General features: G+C 44.2%; 1 protein-coding gene across 1 annotated transcript in view; it reads right to left on the bottom strand.

Moving 5' to 3' along the window:
- Window positions 1-16544, bottom strand: part of MYO1D (myosin ID) — a 72310-nt gene extending 55766 nt beyond the window's left edge. The window contains exon 1 of the mRNA XM_075277137.1: window positions 15837-16544. Within this exon, the coding sequence (XP_075133238.1) occupies window positions 15837-15931 (95 nt within the window). The 5' untranslated portion in view covers window positions 15932-16544. The remainder of the gene's footprint in view (window positions 1-15836) is intronic.
- Window positions 16545-20360: the final 3816 nt, after the last annotated feature.

The raw sequence follows: 20360 nt of genomic DNA on the forward strand, positions 1-20360 counted from the left end.
TCTACTATGCACATAGGATGGTTGGAAATTTTGGCAGAAATTGTCTGGCTCGATCAGCAAAATGGCCTTTTACAATTCCTTGCTCTGCATTTAATGTGGCATTGATTATTTTGGGATAATGGGGACTCTCTCTCCCCGAACGGAACACCAAACGCATTGGCAAGCGCTGTGCAGTGAAAGCACACGGACCCCATAGACTATACTGTGCTCTTTGTGCTCTCCGCGCAGTGTCCTCACAGAACATGCAGACAGAAAAGTACTTTGTGATCTACTTTCATTTCCACTTGCCAATGCATTTGGTATTCAATTCAGGGGGTCCCCATGCGGACTCCCCGAACGGATTACCAAACGCAGATGTGAACAAGAGGTAACTTGTATGGTCAGCAGCCGCCTTTTGATAAACCTTTACCAGTGTTCAATTGATCATATTACAGAAAACCTAGTAGATTTCAGTTACTGTAATAAAACTAGAGTCAGTCATCTATGGTTTGGCATGTCTAAGGGGGCGTTCACACTACCGTCGGTGTCCGACATGTAGTGTCCGCTCCTAGTGTCACGGACACTAGGAGCGGACACTAGATGTGTCCGTGACACCTGTCATTCACTTGAATGGGCATCGGGTGCGTTCTTTTGCACTCCGTGCCCGTCCTTCCCTGTCCGCAAGAGAAGATGTCCGACTTCTCAAGCGGACAGAAAAACCCTGCATGCAGGGTTCCTCTGTCCGCTTGAGAAGTCGGACATCTTCTATTTTGAACAGACATTAGCAGCGGACACTAGCTGTCGGACACCGACAGTAGTGTGAACGCTCCCTAAGTGAAACGCAGATTAATTTGTCACTTTTAGTTCCTGGCGGTGCAGTAACATGAAAACGACAGCCAAGAATTAATGGGTGTCACACTTTCAACAAAGTGAATGCACTGGTGCCCAGGAACTGGATTTGGCTTTAATTGCATCAAAATCTGCAACAAAAATGCTGCATTTCTGCAATGTCGGGCCTCAGCCTTAGGCCTCCTGCATACAAATGGCACGGATGTGGTTTTCACTGACCTATACATTAGAAATGAATTGACAGGGCTGCAAATGCAGACAGATATAGGGGATGCACAGGACACATATAGGACCTGCTCAATAGTTTTCAGCTCTTCAATTTGGCCCAGATACACAGCCACACAAAAAATGGCTGTATATATGGGTCAATTGAAATCTATAGGTCTGTACTTTATCCACAGTTGTAGATAAAGAGTCTGGTCATGTGCATTGCAGGTTAACTCAATGTGCCTCATATTAATAGCAGTTAACCCCATCATGTCCCTCACATTAACCCCCTGTGTGCTTTACATAAGGGACACAGATATGTGAGACATATGGAGGTAATAAGTGAACATTTTCATTATATAGGTCCTTTATTAGTACCTCGATATGTCTCACACATCAGTAACCCTTATGTGAGCAACACAGGGGTGAATGTGAGGGGCATGATGGGGTTAACTGCTATTAATGTGAGGCACATGGAGTTACTAAAACAAAAGTAATAACCCCAAATGCCTGACATTATAAGAATAGTTAGTAACACACATGTACCTGGTGTTTTTACTTTCACTTTGCTTCTCCCCTCCTCAGGCTGCAGATGGCAGGAGCCTCCTCACATGTAGCAGCAGGTCCAGGGAGCCCTTATCCTGTGCAGTGAGAGGCTCACCTCTGATTGGTGGGCAGTGAGAGAAGGGGGCGTGTCCTACACGCAGCTCTACCAGAGCACTGAAAGGGACGCTCTCTCTCTTACATTGCTTCTAAAGGAAAAGAACATGTGTATCCAGGCAAATAGTGGTAAGTGCATGTGGCTGGGAGCACAGAATGACAGCACCCCTATGTTGTGGTTTGTGCTATATGACTTTAGTGTAGGTGTCGTCAGCTGTACAATCATTGCCCGGCACTCCGAGGACCTCATCTTTGATTTTTTAATTTAAATCGGCACGCCGAACAAAAAAGGTTGCCTACCCCTGATTTAGTGTATAAAAGTTGCAGGCTGCCTGCCGTGCCAGCAAAATATGCCTCGCGTGCCAGACTTGGCACGCGTGCCAGGGGTTGCCGACCCCTGATGTAGAGAGTACATGGGATGGCATGGAGTACAGGTTACAAACAAAGACAGCTAAACATGTCAATACAATAAAAATTGGCCTCAAATCAATGCAACGCCCCTCCTGTAATAACCTGGTCCAGAAGAACATGTAAAATCTATGGTAGTGAAGTAGCTACCAGTCCATTCTACTGCTATTTATTTTTCCTTACACTGTAAACCATTGGGTGAGGGTCCGGTGGTCTACAATGGTTAAAATCATTACTTCAACATAACATTGAATATAAGTAGAAAGCTTGATAAATGCAAGTTCAAAGGTCAACCTGCTACATCAAGGCTCTGGCCTAGTCAGTGCAAACATTTATGCAGGCTACAAAAACAGCTTTATTAACGCTGCCATAGTCACAACAGCCATTAGACAACGCTATTAGAGATGAGCGAACAGTAAAATATTCGACATTCGTTTCGAATAGCCGCTTAATATTCGACTATTTGATCAAATATCGAACCCCATTATAGTCTGTGGGGGAAAATGCTTTGTTTCAGGGGAACCTACAATTCGACTCAGGAGGGTCACCAAGTCCACTATGACACCTCAGCAAATGATGCCAACACCTCTGCAATGCAACTGGGACAGCAGGGGAAGCATGGCTGGGTGCATCTAACAAGCCCAAGTCACAGTTTTACCCCACCATCACAGCCTAACAACTACACACTTTCCACACTCCAAAAACCCTCTATCAAAGTGGGAAAATACCTGGAAACCTTCTTTCTTCCCCAAATGGATGGACACAATCCCAAATTAAAGCTAAACAAACATTAACAAGCACCCCTTTAAATCACATTGCCCATGACAACCACAGATGGAATAGGCAATGGGAAATCCAACAGTACCCACCCTGAACGGTCATTGTGTGTGTGTGTGTGTGTGTGTGTGTGTGTGTGTGTGTGTGAGATGTGGTAAGACCTTCCAAAATTCACTTTTATGGCCCTTAACGTGAGCCCTTCCAAATTAAGTTACAGGCCCTTAAGCTGAGCTACCAGCAGAGATTGAGGCCCTTCAGGTGACTTTAGCCTTTTACCTGCAAAGTTTTAAGCCCTTTAACTTAGTTCAGCCTTGCACCAGCAGAGATTTGTTGGTTCATTGGGTGAGTTGAGCCTTTAAACAGCAGAGATTTAGATTTGGCCCTTGGCGTGAGTAGAGCCTTTAAAGTACAGTGCTTTTGGCCCTTGGAGTGAGTAGAGCCTTTAAAAAGCAGTGTTTTTTGCCCTTGGAGAGAGTAGAGCCTTTAAAATACAGTGCGTCCTGGAGTTGGGGTGGCAGGATCTGTGGAGGATTTTGTTTCCCGACTCCAGGGTTTTTTCCTGCCACTCTGCCCATAGACATGCCTGTTCCGCATCGATTGCGCCTTTGGGAATGTAAAAGCATGTTCCATTTTACACTCTGTATCCTATTTACCCAGGGAAATTTCTGATCATTCCCCTCTATTAATCGCGCTGAATCACGGTGACACCATCAGATTGCATTGCAATGCAAGGGGTCTGATCTCTGACCTTTATGAACATGTGATTTTTGCTAAAGTGTCCCTGGCCGATTCCCCGGCCCTGATGCGCTGGCGCACCAATATTCCGGAGCTGACGGATGAGACGTTTCAGGATATTTTGGAATCTCCTCTTTACGTTTCACCCTCAGCTAACAATAAGTTGATCAAAATATTCATTTTACATCAGTGTTACCTGACTCCAACCCGTCTGCATAAGATGGGCCGCTTGCCTGGCCCGAATTGCCTCAGGTGTTCGTACCCCCATGCAGATTTCTGGCACATGATATGGAGTTGTCTGATTGTACAAGCTTTTTGGTGAGGAGTGGTAGACCTTCTGGCAGACGTCCAGATCACCCTGTCCCTTTTTCTCCTGAAGTTTGTTTATTTGGCGTTCTGGAGGAAGAGATCTGGCAACATCACGTCCGGATATTTCTCCGGGAGTGTCTATTCTACGCCAGGAAGGCCATTGCCTTACGGTGGATGGCCCCACGGTTTCCGTCGGTGTCTCAGTGGTGGAGACTGATCAATTCGATCCTCCCCTTTAACCAAATTATATATAAAGGCAGGGCCTGCCCTCAGAAATTTACTAAAGTTTGGGGAGCGTGGTGTGCTTCCCCTGCCACCCAATATTCTGCCCCCTCAAAGCACCTATGCACCTTGAGGAGGGACGTCTGCCGGATGGATCCATGGCCCCTTCTGTTGGTATAATGTATGTATGTTGACGCTGGAGTCCCCTGTTTATTTTTGCTCCGTTTTGGAGTGGGTTGGGCGGGGACGGGATGGCGATGTGGCAAATCTTTGTTTATCCGAGTCTTTTTTCTGTGCTTTGTTTTTTTTGCTGTTCTGTACATGCACTTTCCTGACTACACTGTTTGTTTTGTTAAATCACCTTCAATAAAACGAGTTTAAAAAAAAATAAAAATGTTTATTGGTGCACAAGCAGCAACTAGCAATACCAGCGATATAGGTTGGGATAAATGGAGTGACATGAACCACAGCCATTTTAGGGTTAACACCATGCGGCCATATCTTCTTTGATGTCTCTAGCGCCTGGAGGAACATTCAAAGATGACTGCACACATGGGTCAATACAAGTCACCTTCTGTCATCTCATGAAAGCTCCTTTATGTAAGTTACATATATATTAGATTTAGTGGTGAACACCACAGTCCTGTGTTCCCAATGGTTTATTCAATGTGAATATAGCATTTCATGTACGTCATTTTGCTGACACACATTTATTTCTCAAAGTCAAGCAAGGAATAGGAGGTGTCAAATACAAACTACGGAGGGAACAGCTTCCTATACGGGGAAATGTGTCAGCGATGAAATGACTAACACAATGGCTTAAGGCTTAGTATTGTTTATCTGGGCGTTTAGTATTTAAGGAACATTAGACAACACATACGGATCTCAACAGGTATTTATATAAACTTTTACAGGGCTTATAAAATCATACAATGCTTGCAATTCAGCATCTTCAGTGTTTGCAGGAGATAAAGGAGGCAATAAATGGAACCTTTGGATCTTGTAGTAAGAACTGTGCACGTCTTTATGTTGTTAAGAGGCAAGAATGTAATAAAAGTGTGGGAGAGAAACTCAGACACTAAAGCTGGTGGATGTTGGTGGCCCTGAACCCCAGGTACAAGTCCTGTAGGTGTAGCAGGGAAATATGGATGATCAGATGCATTTCTATATGTGTATAGCCCAGAAAGACTGTCCTGTCCATTTGTTGCTCACCATTCAAACTACACAGTCCAGTCATATTAATGTGACCACCTGTCAAAATCCAGAATAACCACCTTTCACAGAGCGGACCGCTGCGAGACGTGCAGGAAGAGAGGGGTTGTTGTGATGATGTTCACTGGGATGTTAAGCCATGCCGACTCCAGTGCCGTGGCCAGCTGCGCTAGGTTACGCAGTTGAGCATCCATGGCGCGAACAACTCTATCGAGGTGGTCCCACAGATTCTCAATTGGGTTCAAGTCCAGGGAATTTGCTGGCCAAAAGAGTACAGTAAACTGATCCTGGTGCTCCTCGAACCATGCATGTACACTGCGAGCTTTATGACATGTCGCATTGTCCTGCTAGTAGATGCCATCATCCTGAGGAAAAACAATTCGCATGTAGGGGTAAACGTGGTCCACAAGGTTAGATGTATACTTGTGTAGATCCATCATGACTTCCACATTGATGAGCGCACCCAGATCGCTGATGACACGTGCCTTCTGCGATTGGTTATTTAACGTTGACGTCAAAAGTAGGCGGTGGTCACATTAAGTGAGTGGACTGTGTAGAATAGATTCCTTAAAGGGGCTTACCATGAAAACTCAATGATGGCCATCACTATGAGATCTACTGGGGCTCAAGGCTTGAGACCCTTACTGATCAGGGTTTCTTGAGTGTTCCAGCCACCACCCAGTAACATAAGGAATGGCCATTAGGCTAAGGCCCCATAGGATGACACGCAGCTATAAAGCACTTTGGGAAAAACCGCGGCGGAAAGGCATCGGAACGCTTTAAACAGAAAGTTTGCGGAGTTTTCCTCTGTGTACTATATGTTACAATTATATCTACGGGGAAGCCGCCGGCATTTCCGTAGATCTAATTGACATGCTGCAATTTCCAAAACTGCACCGATTTTGGAAATTGCGGTGTGTCTGCGCCGCGGTTTTTACTACAAAAGAATCCCATCCACTTTGCAGTCACTGTAAAACGCTGCGATTCATGTCCATGTTTGGGAGAATTTGTCCCTAATCTAATATTTTGTTTCTACTGGTCATGTTATGGGTATATTCCACAATATGTTCTAAGATTAAAGGGATTTATTTCTGGGGCTATGATATTTAGCCACTCTTTTCAGGCAGGGACATCAAGTCCACTGGTCATAAGGCCCTTCTGCAGCTCAGTCCCTTTCAAATGGGTGGGGCTGAACTGCAATACCAATCACAGCCACTATGGCGTTGTGCTTTGGAAGTAGTAAAGAGGTGACAGCAAGAAATATTATGGTTCCAGATAACCTCTTTAACTTAAGACACAGGAAGAGTCCTCACAGTTGACACATTTCCTTGCCAACAAAAACTCCATTCAAACAGGCCTCTTTGAAGTTTGATACTTTGTGGGGTCATTCATTGGTTGCTAGTGAAGCAACTATTCTAGGTTTGGAATAAAAAACTTGTGCAAAAGAAAACTAGTATTGGTGTGACAGGTTTCCTTTATTAAGAAACACTGCATTTCTTGCCCATAGGCTGTGCTTGATATTGCAGTTGCTCAACCCATTCCTTTAAAGGGATAAAAAAGAAAATTCTCAGGAACGGTAGCGTGGATCAGAAAATGAAGGAAGGTAGGAGAAGAATCGTCTTTCTAAAGGCTATTCCGATGTGGTCTTTGTAGAAAAAGGGATTCTAATGATAGAATCCCTTAAACAGGAGATGAGCTGCAATTCTAGGCACTGCAGATGGCCAAGAGCAGAGATGCTTCTGGATAAAGAACATTTATGCTTACACTGTCGAAACGGTTACAAATAGAAAGCATTAGACAGTATTAGTGTTTGTTCACACAGAGTTTTTTGCAGGCACAGTTTGACGCGGAATCCACCTGAAAATCCGCCTGCAAAAAAGGCTATCATTCACTTCAATGGGAGCCGCCATTTTTCTGCTAGCTAGAATGGAGTGTGTATCTACAATTATCTAGCCTATATCTGCAGTTTAGTGTTCCTGGATCTTCTATGTGATGGCCACTTGGGTTTTCCTCAACAGTTTGTTTGATCTTGTACAGTTACTCCTTGCTGAATTACATGTAAGGCTGGATTCACACTAGTATTGGAGTCTCCATGAGATTCAGCACAGAATCCACTTAAAATACAGTATAAAATCATCGGAAACCCAGCGAACCCCATTATAGTCTATGGGGTCTGCAATTTTTCATATGTAACTGCTTATTTAAGTGGACAGGGTTCTCATCCTTATGGTCCACATGCTCATCCGAAGGACTTTAAAGGAATTCTACCACTAAATCGCTTTTTTTTTTGTGCTTTAGACGTCGGAATAGCCTTTAGAAACGCTATTCGTCTCTTATCTTTAGCCATGGCCTCCTCAGCGACGTTCCTTAGAAATACTGGTTTTAACCGGTATGCAAATGAGTTCTCCGCAGCAATGGGGGCGAGCCCCAGCGCTCAAACGGCGATGGGGGCGTCCCCACTGCTGTCATAGAGCTCTCTCCAGCGACGCCTCCATCTTCAGCTGCAACCCCGCCTCTTCTGTCTTCCGTCTCGGTCCAAGCTCCGACGCCTGCGTAGTACGCTCCTGTATTGAACTACAAGAGCAAGAGCGGCCTCCCAAAAATGGCCGCCGGCCAGGCGTTGGAGGTTGGACCGACACGGAAGACAGAAGAGACGGGGTTGTAGCTGAAGATGGAGGCATCGCTGGAGAGAGCTCTCTGGCAGCAGTGGGGACGCCCCCATCGCCGTTTGAATGCTGGGGCCCGCCCCCATGGCTGCGGAGAACTCATTTGCATACCGGTTAAAACCGGTATTTCTAAGGAACGGCGCTGCAAGACCACGTCTTAAGGTAAGAGACAAATAGCCTTTCTAAAGGCTATTCCGACATCTAAAGCACAAAAAAAAAAAAAGCAATTTAATGGCAGAATCCCTTTAAAGGGGTATTCCCACGTCACATACTCACTAGTCTTTACTGCTGTAAAATCTTCTTTCTTCCTGGTTTCTTGCATCATTTGGTGGGTGGAGTTTCACATGCAACCTGCCGTTTAGCTCCACCCCCAAATTTGCATGTAGCTCCACCCACCCATATTACACTATGAAGTACAGGCAGCAGCAACTCCATTCTGTGTTACATACAGAGACTGCCTGTCTCTGCCATAATGAACACAATTGAATTAGCTAGCCTGATAACTGGGAGAACAGAAGAAATAAAAGCAGCTCCTCTCCCCTATCTGAGAGCAGGGAGCTAGGTGACATGTTATAGACACAGGAATAGCTAGATACACAGGCTGGCTCCCGTGCACTGAGCCCCTCCTCCCTCCTAGTGTTAATGAACCAAACTAATTATAATGGATAGGGGTGGGGAGCAGACTGCTCCTTACTGTACATGCCCACAGCCTCAAAGCAAAACGCAAAATGTGCTTCAGCCAAAATGGGGACATTAGAAGCAGAAAAAACTGATAGGGCACTATGTATGAAAGCAGAACAAATCGCCTAGCAAGACCCTGCAAATTATTCAACACTCAGGTACTCTATAAGCCATGCTTCTTTTACTGATAAGCCACAGGTCTATGAAGTCAGAAACGTTTTAGCTCAAACTAGATCCGCCAAGCTTCGGTGAGAGGCCAAAGATGCACCACATTTGCGCCAGCGCCACAGTGGTAAATCTGGGCCAATGTTTGAAACATTTCAGCATCTAATAAGAATGCCTGGCCAACACAGGATCAGGTAGACGATTTCCAAATTACAGCCCCACTATACACTGCCCCCTTGTCCTCTCTCCTGACTGCATGCAGGGAGTGTGCTGCTATTCATACACTTTGGACTGGAGAGGAAGGTCAGTCAAACATGCACTGACATCAGTCAACTTTCTGTTTAAAGAGAAAAATAGCAGCCGGCCTTTTTCTAAGTAAACATTACAGTTTCTATAGCTTCATAAAAGGTTCCTGACGTCTCCTGGAGCCGTTCACCCTTTTAAACTTACAAGAATAAACAAAAGGTTAAGAAAAAAATATTGAACATTTCGCAGTGACAATATAAGGTTTGTGTTCTGGCATGGTCATATCCTATCCGGTTCCTGAGCTCTCAGACATTAAATCACAAGAAAATGCCACTTGGCGTACACCTATGACTCAGTGCCAAGAGAGAGTAGGGTAGACGGGATGAATGAGTAGGAGGAGAAGGTCTGAGCCCTGCAGATTATTACTAAAAACAAGACCAAAACATTGAGAATATATCATCATCTGCTGTGGAAATTTCCTGAGAAATGTGCTGAATATTTACTTTGCAGGACTGTCGTGGGATTGGAAGGCAAATAGCAATAGAGGCAGATATTTGCATGAGATTAGGAGGAGGTGCGAGGTGTGCAAGCACAGAATGTACACACTGAAGAGCAACTGAAAAATTCAGCCCCAGCCCAATTCTGAAATGTCTCTTCGGGGCACCTTGTCCATCACATTACACAGACTCTAAATTTCCTGTTTTTTTATGTAAATTAACCCCATCAGAATATGGTCCTGCAGAAAACCATTATCGATTGACACTTTTGGGTCTTATTCACATACGTGTGGTACCCATTCATATCAATGGGTTTTTTTTTTTAGACGTCAGTGTTTTTTTGTGATCGGTGACCAATTTAAGCCTAAATTTCCGTAAACAAAAAAAAACTGATGACAATCCATGTTCTCGTATAGCACACTGACCCATTAATTTCTAGGAGTCCAAGTGCACCATCGTATATTCCATGGATCAGTGTGTGGGCTGCGAGTCCGTGCTGCAAAATATGGAGCAGGTCCTAGATCTAACAATACACTGACACTTGCCAATTCTTGCTTTTCTTTGCAACAGTTATCTCATTTGCATCACAGTCGGGACTACAATACAAGCTAACACATCTACTACAGAAAGAATCACATAATACCCATCAGATGATGTCACCGAACATATATACTGTACTCCCCTCCTCTGCATAGTGCAGGTAAGATGGCAGCTACCATAATCATGTACAGAAAATGTCATTTAAAAAAAAAAAATCAAACAAAAACACATTAGAAAAAAAGTGACACTTCCTTTAAAGAGGACCTTTCACCACTTTTGGGCACATGCAGTGTTATATACTGCTGGAAAGCTGACAGTGCGCTGAATTCAGCGCACTGTCGGCTTTCCCGATCTGTGCCCGGTGTAAAGAGCTTACGGTGCCGGTACCGTAGTGCTCTATGGTCAGAAGGGCGTTTCTGACCATTAGCCAGAGATGTCCTTCTGCCTCGTGGCGCCTATCGCGCTGTGCTGTGGAGCGGGGAGGAACTCCCCCCTCCCGCTCCTGATAATGCTCGTCTATGGACGAGTGTTATCAGGCACCGTAAGCTCTTTACACCGGGCACAGATCGGGAAAGCCGACAGTGCGCTGAATTCAGCGCACTGTCAGCTTTCCAGCAGTATATAACACTGCATGTGCCCAAAAGTGGTGAAAGGTCCTCTTTAAAGTAGAAACATTGAAGCTGCAGCTCTTTGCCATTTTTCTGATATTATACAGCTTGTCCTAGCCAGATTCTGGCACAGTGTGCACCACTGACCCATGGATGATAATCCATGTGTCTGGATTGTAGTTATACTTCAGATACCTTCATTTGTCAGCACTAGACTGACCAAAAATACAAATGCTAGCTCTTCCCTACCTGTACTGCCCATAGACACGTGGGGAGGTGACACAGGTAGCTTATGACAACCCTTAAATAATAGTAGTACAAACACAATACTAGTCATAGAATGTAATCTCACGACCCACCTATGGCATGATGAACATGTATGTGTCGCCACATATACATACCTTGGGAGGTGCCTCAGGTGATGACAACCTGTCAGCTCCCTCATTTGTCCTAATGCATTATGTCACAACTCATTTATTGGTATTCTGCATTATACTGTTCCTCTGTTATTCCTACTGGAAATCTATAAGTAAATCAACAACTGGGTGTTACCACTTGGAGTTGTGTCTCTGCACGATCCTGAAACTCTCTTACCCTGTTCTGCCTCTCACTGAATGTTACTGAGTAGGGGGATGTGTAAAATGTAGACAAAATGAGGGTAGGGTAGCGTCACTTCAAACAGGTATATCTTGGATACTATAAAACGTACAAACTTGCTTTTAGTGTCATATGAAAGAAGAGTGCTATAAGTAAACCAACAGCTGGGTGTTACCACTAGTGTATAATACGGACACTCTCTAGTCACTGCTTCCAGGATCAGACTTTATAGGGACACACCCTTTAAGAACAAAATCATATAGGCCAGTTGTCAATCTAGTCAAACATTTCTAGGAGGAATAACAGAGGAACGACAATGCACAATTATAAGAAAAGCACAGACATGTCAGGAGAGGTGATACTAGTAAAGAAACAATGATAACATGGATAGAATACAATGCCATGACCCCTCTCTATAGCAATACGGCATGATAGAGGATTATCAATAGTTGGGAAAGTCACCACTAGTTTCCAAAGCTACGGCAAAGTTGTGCAGATTGTGATATATTTAGGAATTTTATCTCGGTTATCAACTTTTTCAACCTGAGCCACATCCATGGAAAATATGAAGTCTGCGATAGACTAGAAAAATGTCTCCTACATAACAACTGTACAACATCTGTAACATCTGTATAACAGACCGTCTGTAGGAGCCCTTGTATAGAGTAACAAACCATATACACATATCTTACACCAAGTGAACATACCAGTATTGGAATCAACTGGAAATGTGAATGTATTTTATAGAAATCATCCTACACTTTACGAATCCTGCCATATTGTTAGACCAGACCTGAGGATGCGCTGGATTTATCAAAGTGGTTCATGATGGATGATAAATCTGGTGCATCTTTAGAAACTATGAATTTGCAACTTGTTGGTTTATGTTGCACAAAAAAATTTCTACTAATTTCCCATTAAGGCTACATTCACGCCTTCCGCCTGCTTAACGTTCAGGGTTTCTGTCCCTGAATCCAATTAAACATGAAACTGGGTGGAAACCCAGCGGACTCCATTGTAGTGTATGAGGTCCACGGTTTTCCGCAGGTAACCGCTTTTTAAGCAGAGTGGGTTTCCATTCTTCAGATCTGAAAGCGGGTGTGAACCTAGCGTAAGCCCCATCCTTTCTTCATAGCTGCATTTTACTGTACCGGGAAAATCTCATCCATAGAGTGCGGAAAAAAAAAAGAGCTGCGGAAGAGCAACTTTTTAAAAAACACAAGTATTGACATAGGCAGAATGATCATTTTACCCCTCATTCACATCTGCGTTTGGTAATCCGTTTGGGGAGTCCACATGGGGACCCCCTCTACCCCCAAACCCCTCCCCCCCCCTGAACGGAATACCAAACGCATTAGCAAGCGGTGTGTGCAGTGAAAGCACACGGACCCCATAGACTATAATGGGGTCTGTGTGCCCTCCACACGGTGTCCGCATGTAAAGTGTGGACAGAAACGCACTTTGTGATCCGCATGATTCGTGCGGCAGCACACAGATCCCATTATAGTCTATGGGGTCCGTGTGCTTTCACTGCACACCACTTGCCAGTGCATTTGGTATTCCATTCGGGGGGTCCCCATGCGGACTCCCCAAACGGATTACCAAATGCAGATGTGAACAAGGTGTTATGTGTGGAATTGTGAGAGGTTTACTTATAGATTTAATAGGGTGAAAAAAAGCCACAAAAAGAAAAATGTTGCAAAAACTCAATGAAAAACGGTTAGGAAAAAACCCAATGCGTTTTTTCCACAGTGTCTTTTTAGCTGCATATGGCTATGTGGGGCCTAAACATCTTTTCAGATGGAAGCTCCATTCTAGAAATTGCACTTTGATAATTCAAATTGGGGCTAGCATCACAAAATACCATGGGGAGATTTATTCCAAAAGTGGAAGAGTTGTCCATAGCAACCAATTAGTTTTCATCTATCATTTTCTACAGATTGCAGTATACATATGCACTGATAAATCTCCCCCATGGTGTATACCCAGTCTAAACATCATTTCTCATAATCACATTATTCCAAGAGGACAATACACAACTACCATATATAAAGGCTCCATCTAAATGTCGTATGTCGTACAGTAAGGGCTCGTTCACACGGGGCAAGAGGGGGGGGGGGATTATGGCACTGAATCCACGTCATAATCCACCCCCATCACAATGGAGGTCTATGTAGACCGCCAACTTACTTTTTACTGTGAGAAGAAAAAAGAAGCAAGCTGTCCGCTGTTCAGGCGGACTCCGCGTCGGATTCAGCCACGGCGTCCGCCTCACGGCAGCAACCTCCGGACTAGGCCCATTAATTTGAACCTACTCCGGAGGGGGAAGCCACAACTGTCGGAAGCCGTGACAGTCGTGGCAAGCGCATTTTGACCCTATTGTGACGTGGCTTCCCGCGACACTCTCAGGACCAAAACCCGCCAATCTGCTCCCCGTGTAAACGGGGCCTAAGGCTTGGTTCACACTAGTGCTCCCTATATTTTCTGGGTGAGAAAAGTCCTCCGCATTTTTTGGTTGCAAACCAAACCCGGTGGACTCCTTTGCAGTCTATGGGGCCCATGGGTCTCCGCAGGTACCGTAACTGTTTTTTAAGCAGGATAGCTTTCCGCTTTTTGGGTCATCAAGTGGACACAAAAAAACGCAGCAAAAAAGCTGTATTTCTACAATTTGAGGCCTCATCCTAAGGAGCCTTGCAGGCGACCATGGCTGTTGTGGTCAATGTGCTATCTTTATATTTTATGGATGGGCACTGACCCGTTCATTTCTATGGGCCCGTACACATGGTGTCACAACAGTACACATGCGGCCCGTACACATGCGGCCCAACAGTCCAGGCCACAAAATATAGAACAGGTCCTATTCCTGTCCTATTTTATGGCCCTTGCTTCAGTGGCTTCTATTCATTTAATGAAAGGGACCACAGAAGCACAGCCAGTGCATGGACGGCACATGGGTGATATCTGCATGTCCCACATACGCCACCCATGCCTTCAATTCACAGCCGGTCAGCAGCACACGGTGTGCAATCGGCTTAAGTAGACAAGTAAAAATTGTCTCATTGGATAACACCTGTAGTGATGGCTAGCTGTTGCCGTGTTGAGACAGCAAAGGCTCTGTAAGGCTACATTCACATTTACACCGCAGTCTCTGGTGGACAGTCACCACGTCCATCTGAAATCAGCGGCCAGAAAAGTCTTGCACGAATGACTTTTTTGTCTGCCAATTTCAGTTTTAAAATGACAGACACCGAACAGACCCCATTCTAGTCAATGGTTGGTCTCCAAATGGAAAAGAAATTGTAACGGGCCACTTGTCTGTTCTGGTCATCGACAGACAAGAACAACGGACAGCTCAACACAAGTGTGATCTCAGCTTTAGTTTGTGTAATGTCTAGAAAAAAAAAAACGATACTTGAAAACCTTCAACAAGCTGCTGCTCACTTGTACTTGCCATTCCTTTCATTTATTTTTTTTATTTCAGACGGTGCTCCAGTGCCAAGAGCTTCAACTGATGCTGTAGAGGAACGTTCTAGATAAAAGGCCCCACTTATTAACTATACATGGCTTGGGTTTGACAAAAACTAGACAACTCCATTAAGGTTAAAGCCCCATGTTGCAGAAACGCAGCTTTTTTGTTGCAGATTTTGTTGCGGTTTTTTGAACCAAAGCGAGAAATGTAAGTACTTGCGATATATTTCTGATTCCATTTGTATCCATTCTCTGCTTTGGCTCAAAAAAAAAAAAAAAAAACGCTACAAAATCTGCAACAAAAAAAGCTGCGTTTCTGCAACATGGGACCTCAGCCTAAAAAGGTTTTCTGGGACTTTAATATTGATGTCCTATCCTTAGGATACGGCACCAATGTCAGATAAGAGGGGGTTGACATCTGAAACCCCCACAAATAAGATGACTGAAGAGGCTGCAGTGCTCTAGAAAGCTGTGTGCTCTACATTGCATACCAGACAAAACGCCATACATTGTATAGTGGCTGTGCCTGGTATTGCAGCTCCATTCCATGAATTTGCATGGGACTGAGCAGTAGAAAGGCTATGTGGCTACTGAACATGACCCCTCACCCTAGCACCACAGCTCCTTTAAAAATAAGTTGGACCCTCATCAATCTGATACGGATGACCTATCCTAAGGATACACTATCAATACCAAAGTTCTGTATAATCTGTTTAATGTCCAAATTGAGTAAATATAAATACATAAAAAAAAATGACACAGAGGTAACCATTTGATGATGTCACAGCTCGCCCATCGATGAACGAGATTTGCATCGGTGACAAACTTAAAACAAGGGTAGGCTGTTCCATCTCTCCAACCTCCTCAAAGTCACCAGATATATGGCGCCACTAAGAGATAACTTTGCTGATATACATAAATAAATGCCCGCCACCTAGATAATACAGAAAGGGACAGATCACACAGCGTGAAGCCAGGGCAGAAGGAAACGCCATAACAGGTGAACTTACCTGAGCTTCAGATTATCCATAAATTCTGGTAACGTGACAGAGTCCATAAGAACAAAGTCTGCTTTGCCATACTGCAAGCCTTCTTGTTCTGCCATGATGAGCCACCAACACCGATTCCAGCCGACACAATCAGAGGATATCCAAGAGCTCCACAATCAGTGCACAACTACACAACCCTGGACACTGGTGCACCCTGCCTGCAGGAGTACGGACGCTCTGTCACACCCAGACTGTATGGAAGTCCTGCTCATCCCAGGTGTGTGATCTGCAAGTGCACAACTCCTCTGGGATGCAGATGTCTCCTAGCATGTGAACAGAATGAAACACTTCTAAGAAGACTTGCGAAACGTCTTCTAGTAAAAGTTTCTCAGAGGAATTTCTAGTGGATAAAAGTTTCGGAGGATCACATGAGTAATACAGATGGGATGTCTCCTTGAAAGCTTCTCGGTGCAAGATGGGTGTCTCCTTCATTAAAGGTCTCAGTGCAAGAAGAGATGGTGCCTAGTTCAGTGCAGGTAGTCTCTCAGCAGAGGTCACTTTTGGACAGCTGCTGTCAGTTCAGTAAGGAGTAAGCAGTCTCTGATGTCTCCTCTGTGTTCTGTCCATCCATAGAGAGACCAGGAAGAGTGTGTGGGAGAGGTGAGAGGAGGAGAAGTGGGAGAGGTGAGAGGAGGAGAAATGGGAGGCTGAGAGGTAAGCAATGCAGGGAGGGGAGGCAGACTGTGGAAGTGGAAAGGTGAGGTATGGGGAGGGCAGAGAGGAGGGAATGAGGGTGGGATAATATGACAGAGGCTATTCAGATAGAAGGGGGAGGTAAGGGGAGGAAGTGAGGGAGGGCTGCAAGGCGCAGGAAGGAAAAGAACTGGCAAAGTGGGCAGTGAAAGTGTATAGAGAGGAGAGGAGTTGTGTGTAGCAGCAGGTTGTGGACAAGGACAACCTCTGAATACATGTAATAGTAACAGGTGAGCACAAGTCCTCCTGGGAGGAGGGAGGACATTCAATGGAGGGAGTGCTGTGTACATACGACACCTTACATTACATACATGGCTGAAGAATACAAGTCCCATAACATGGGTGGGAAAACTATAATCTCCTCCCCAGGTACAGTTCAACTCCATGGCTTGTGTACATGCAATGTTACCCTGTTTTACAAACCTAGAAACGTGCCAAAATCTGGTACAAAAAACTGGTAAACATGGCTTGCAGATCAATTATTATGTGTTTCATGCTGTGGAAAAGCTGCCTTTTTTTTGTTACAGAATTTACTGCGTTTTTTTTTTTTTTTTTTTTTTTTTTTAGTCAAAGCCAGGAGCTGATTTAAAGGGATTCTACCATTAATTTTTTTTTTTTTTCCTGTTGACATGTCGTAATAGACTTAAGGGTCCATTCACACGGAGTAACGCGAGACTTTTTTGTGCTTATTTTGTGCTTATTTTTACGGCCATAAAAAGACGTTTCCATTGAGTTCTATAGTAAAATACGCCTGTATTTTTACGTCCGTAAAATAACAGACGTAAAATTACAGGCGTAAAAATACAGGCGTATTTTACTATAGAACTCAATGGAAACGTCTTTTTACGGCCTTAAAAATAAGCACAAAAAACGCCTCGCGTTACTCCGTGTGAATGGACCCTAAGAAAGGCTATTCTTCTACCTTTAGATGTCTTCTTCGCCCCGCCGTTCGGTTAAAATTCCGTTTTTCTCCGTTGAACTACAGGAACGTACTGCGCATACTCACATAAACGGCCACAAAAACATGGCCGCCGGCATGTGCATTCGGCTCTGCCTGCGGCCCGATGGCAGAGCCGACTGCGCAGGCGAACAAGTGTGACCCCAGCGCCGGAAGAAGACGCATGAAGAGGACATTCCAGAAGAAGATGTTGGCGGCGCTGGAGAGTTCTCTCGCAGCATTGGGGATGCCCCTAGTGCTATTTGAGCACTGGGGCCTGCCGCCAGTGCTGCGAAAGAACTAATTTGCATACCGACAAAAAACAGAAATTTAACCGAACGGCGGGGCGAAGAAGACATCTAAAGGTAGGAGAAGAATAGCCTTTCTTAAGGCTATTCCAACGTGTCAACGAGAAAAAAGAAGTTTTCAATGGTAGAATCTCTTTAACAGAAGGAAGAAGTATAAGAAGCTTCCTATATACTTCTCATTCCTTATTGTAGCCATTCTTGACTTTAACGCAAAGAACTGCAGCAAAGTCTGCAACAAAAAGCGGCTTTTCTGCAACGTGGCGCCTTAGCCTAAAGCCTTAGCCAGGTGTTGAACTACAAGCTATCTCAGGGGTAGGGAACCTTCGGCTCTCCAGCTGCTGTGAAACTACAACTCCCAACATGCTCCATTAACTTCCATGGGAGTTCCAAGAACAGCAGAGCAAGTGTGCATGCTGGGAGTTGTAGTTTTGCAACAGCTGGAGAGCCGTACCTTCCCTACCCCTGAGCTATCTGATACTGATGAACTATCCTGTGAATAAGTCATCAGTATCCATTTTGCCTGGGTCTTGGACAAACCCTTTGACTGGTTCCGAGGACCGAGCCACTTTCCATGGTTCACAACCAGACACATTTTCAGGTTTTTTTCGTATATGAGGTTCTAAAAACTATGAAATTTTTTATCCTTTCAGTTATTCAAATAATTTCTGCGCTTTTTTAGGGAGGGGAGGGGACACATACGATTTTATTTTTATGTTTTTATTTTTCTATGTTTTACTGTTATTTTAATAATGTAAATAAAAAGGACAGGAAACTTGTCTGCTTTTCACATTTTTTATAAACCACAGCGAAAATGCATCGTGGTTTTTTCCGCAGAGTTTTTAATTGCGTCTTTGAGATTTTCTCAGCAGATCTTCTGCCCTTATCAAACCTATAGAGGAAACGCTGGCGTTTCTGCTGGTATAATTGACATGCTGCGGTTTTCAAAAACGTGGACATTTTTGAAAATGCAACTTTTTTGCAGCAGATTTTTTTATGCAATATGTGGATGGAATTAGCCAGAATCTCATTCACTTTGCAGGTACTGTAAAATGCAGTGTTTCTTTTCTGCGCCGATACAGCTGTGGCAAAAACATGGGGCTTTAGCCTGTTATGGACACTTATCTACTATACTGTGGGTGACCGAAAGACCTACTAAGGCCTCCTTGTGAATGGAGTGCCAGTAAGCTTGCATGCGGGGCTGTGGGCAGTGTCGGAGATTACAGCCCCATAGAAGTGAGTGGAGCGCCAGTCATGCAAATACACTGGCACTCCATTTTGGTTTCCCATTCCTTGATAAGATAAATTAGTAGAATTTATTATTGCCCATCTTGGGTAAATCACTGTCTGTAAAAAGTGTCCCCTAATAATAAGATTACATACTGTTTTGTGACTGGAATCCTCAGTGATTGGTAGTAATCTACAGAAGTGCCTGGCAACAAAAGTCCAATTCTGTTGCAGTGCCACCAAAGGGGAAATGACGCATTAGATAATGCCCATTGATATCAATGAGTGATCCTTGTAATGCAAAGATGTTAGGGCCTCCAGACATAGATACTCTTTGTAGCCGCTTTCCTTTTAGTGCCCCATCTCTTCAGTAGACACCCCACAGTTAAGTGGCGGCCTAGGGAAGGCGAGTAAACACAGGTTCTTGCCCTCATCGAGCCTCTTTCAACCTTTAGAACGACATCAGGAACAACAGCTTGTGACTAGGACTCAGCAGTCACGGAATGTCGGCGTAATCGCAAACCAAAAAAATTCGTAGCAAGAACCTGTCTGGTTATCCCCATTGTGGGACATTATACTGTGTGGAGGGATCTTTGCATGGGGAGAGTGGTGCTCCCCAACTCTCTCATGCACTCACTCAGAAGCAGCAACACAATATAGGTTGGACATTAAAGAAGTACTGATGGAAATAAAGAACTTGAGGTGAGATTACTAACTAGCTTTTAGTTGCAGTTGCTTCTCTGAGTGTGTCTATATACTTCTCTTCACTTTCTTCTCTCCATAGCCTTCTATGAGTTGCATGTCTGTGTGTCTGTCTGCTTCTCTCTTACTTGGCTGACCACTGAGAACCCTAACTGATCAGGAGAACAGGGATTTTATGCCCCTATCCTAAAGAGACCAGTGGTAGCCAAATGCCATAGTTCAGCAATCTTTGGCACTCCGAATGAAATCAATGGAGCTGTGCATGCACTGCCCGACCACTCCTCCATTCAGTTTGAGTGGTCTGTTCAATCTTGGTAGACCAAGATGTGTCTACCAGAGAATTCTGAGTAAGTGAATAGTTTGGGGGTATAGCACGATTTTTTTTTATATTTCCATGCAGTATTAATTTACGCAAAGGTATACCTATCTAGGCTAGTAAAACAATGAATAATGTCCACAAAAATATAAACTGTACAAAAATATACTTTATTTATTAGCTACTTGAGCAGAAAAAGAATTTGTTTAATCAATTAAAAACATAGAAAACAATACATAAGTGGGAGTCACAGTGAGAAGAGCACAAAAAAAGTACAAAGAGTAATCATGATACACACATATACC

This window comes from Leptodactylus fuscus, chromosome 6 (assembly GCF_031893055.1).
Source record: "Leptodactylus fuscus isolate aLepFus1 chromosome 6, aLepFus1.hap2, whole genome shotgun sequence".
In the NCBI taxonomy this organism is placed as follows: Eukaryota; Metazoa; Chordata; class Amphibia; order Anura; family Leptodactylidae; genus Leptodactylus; species Leptodactylus fuscus.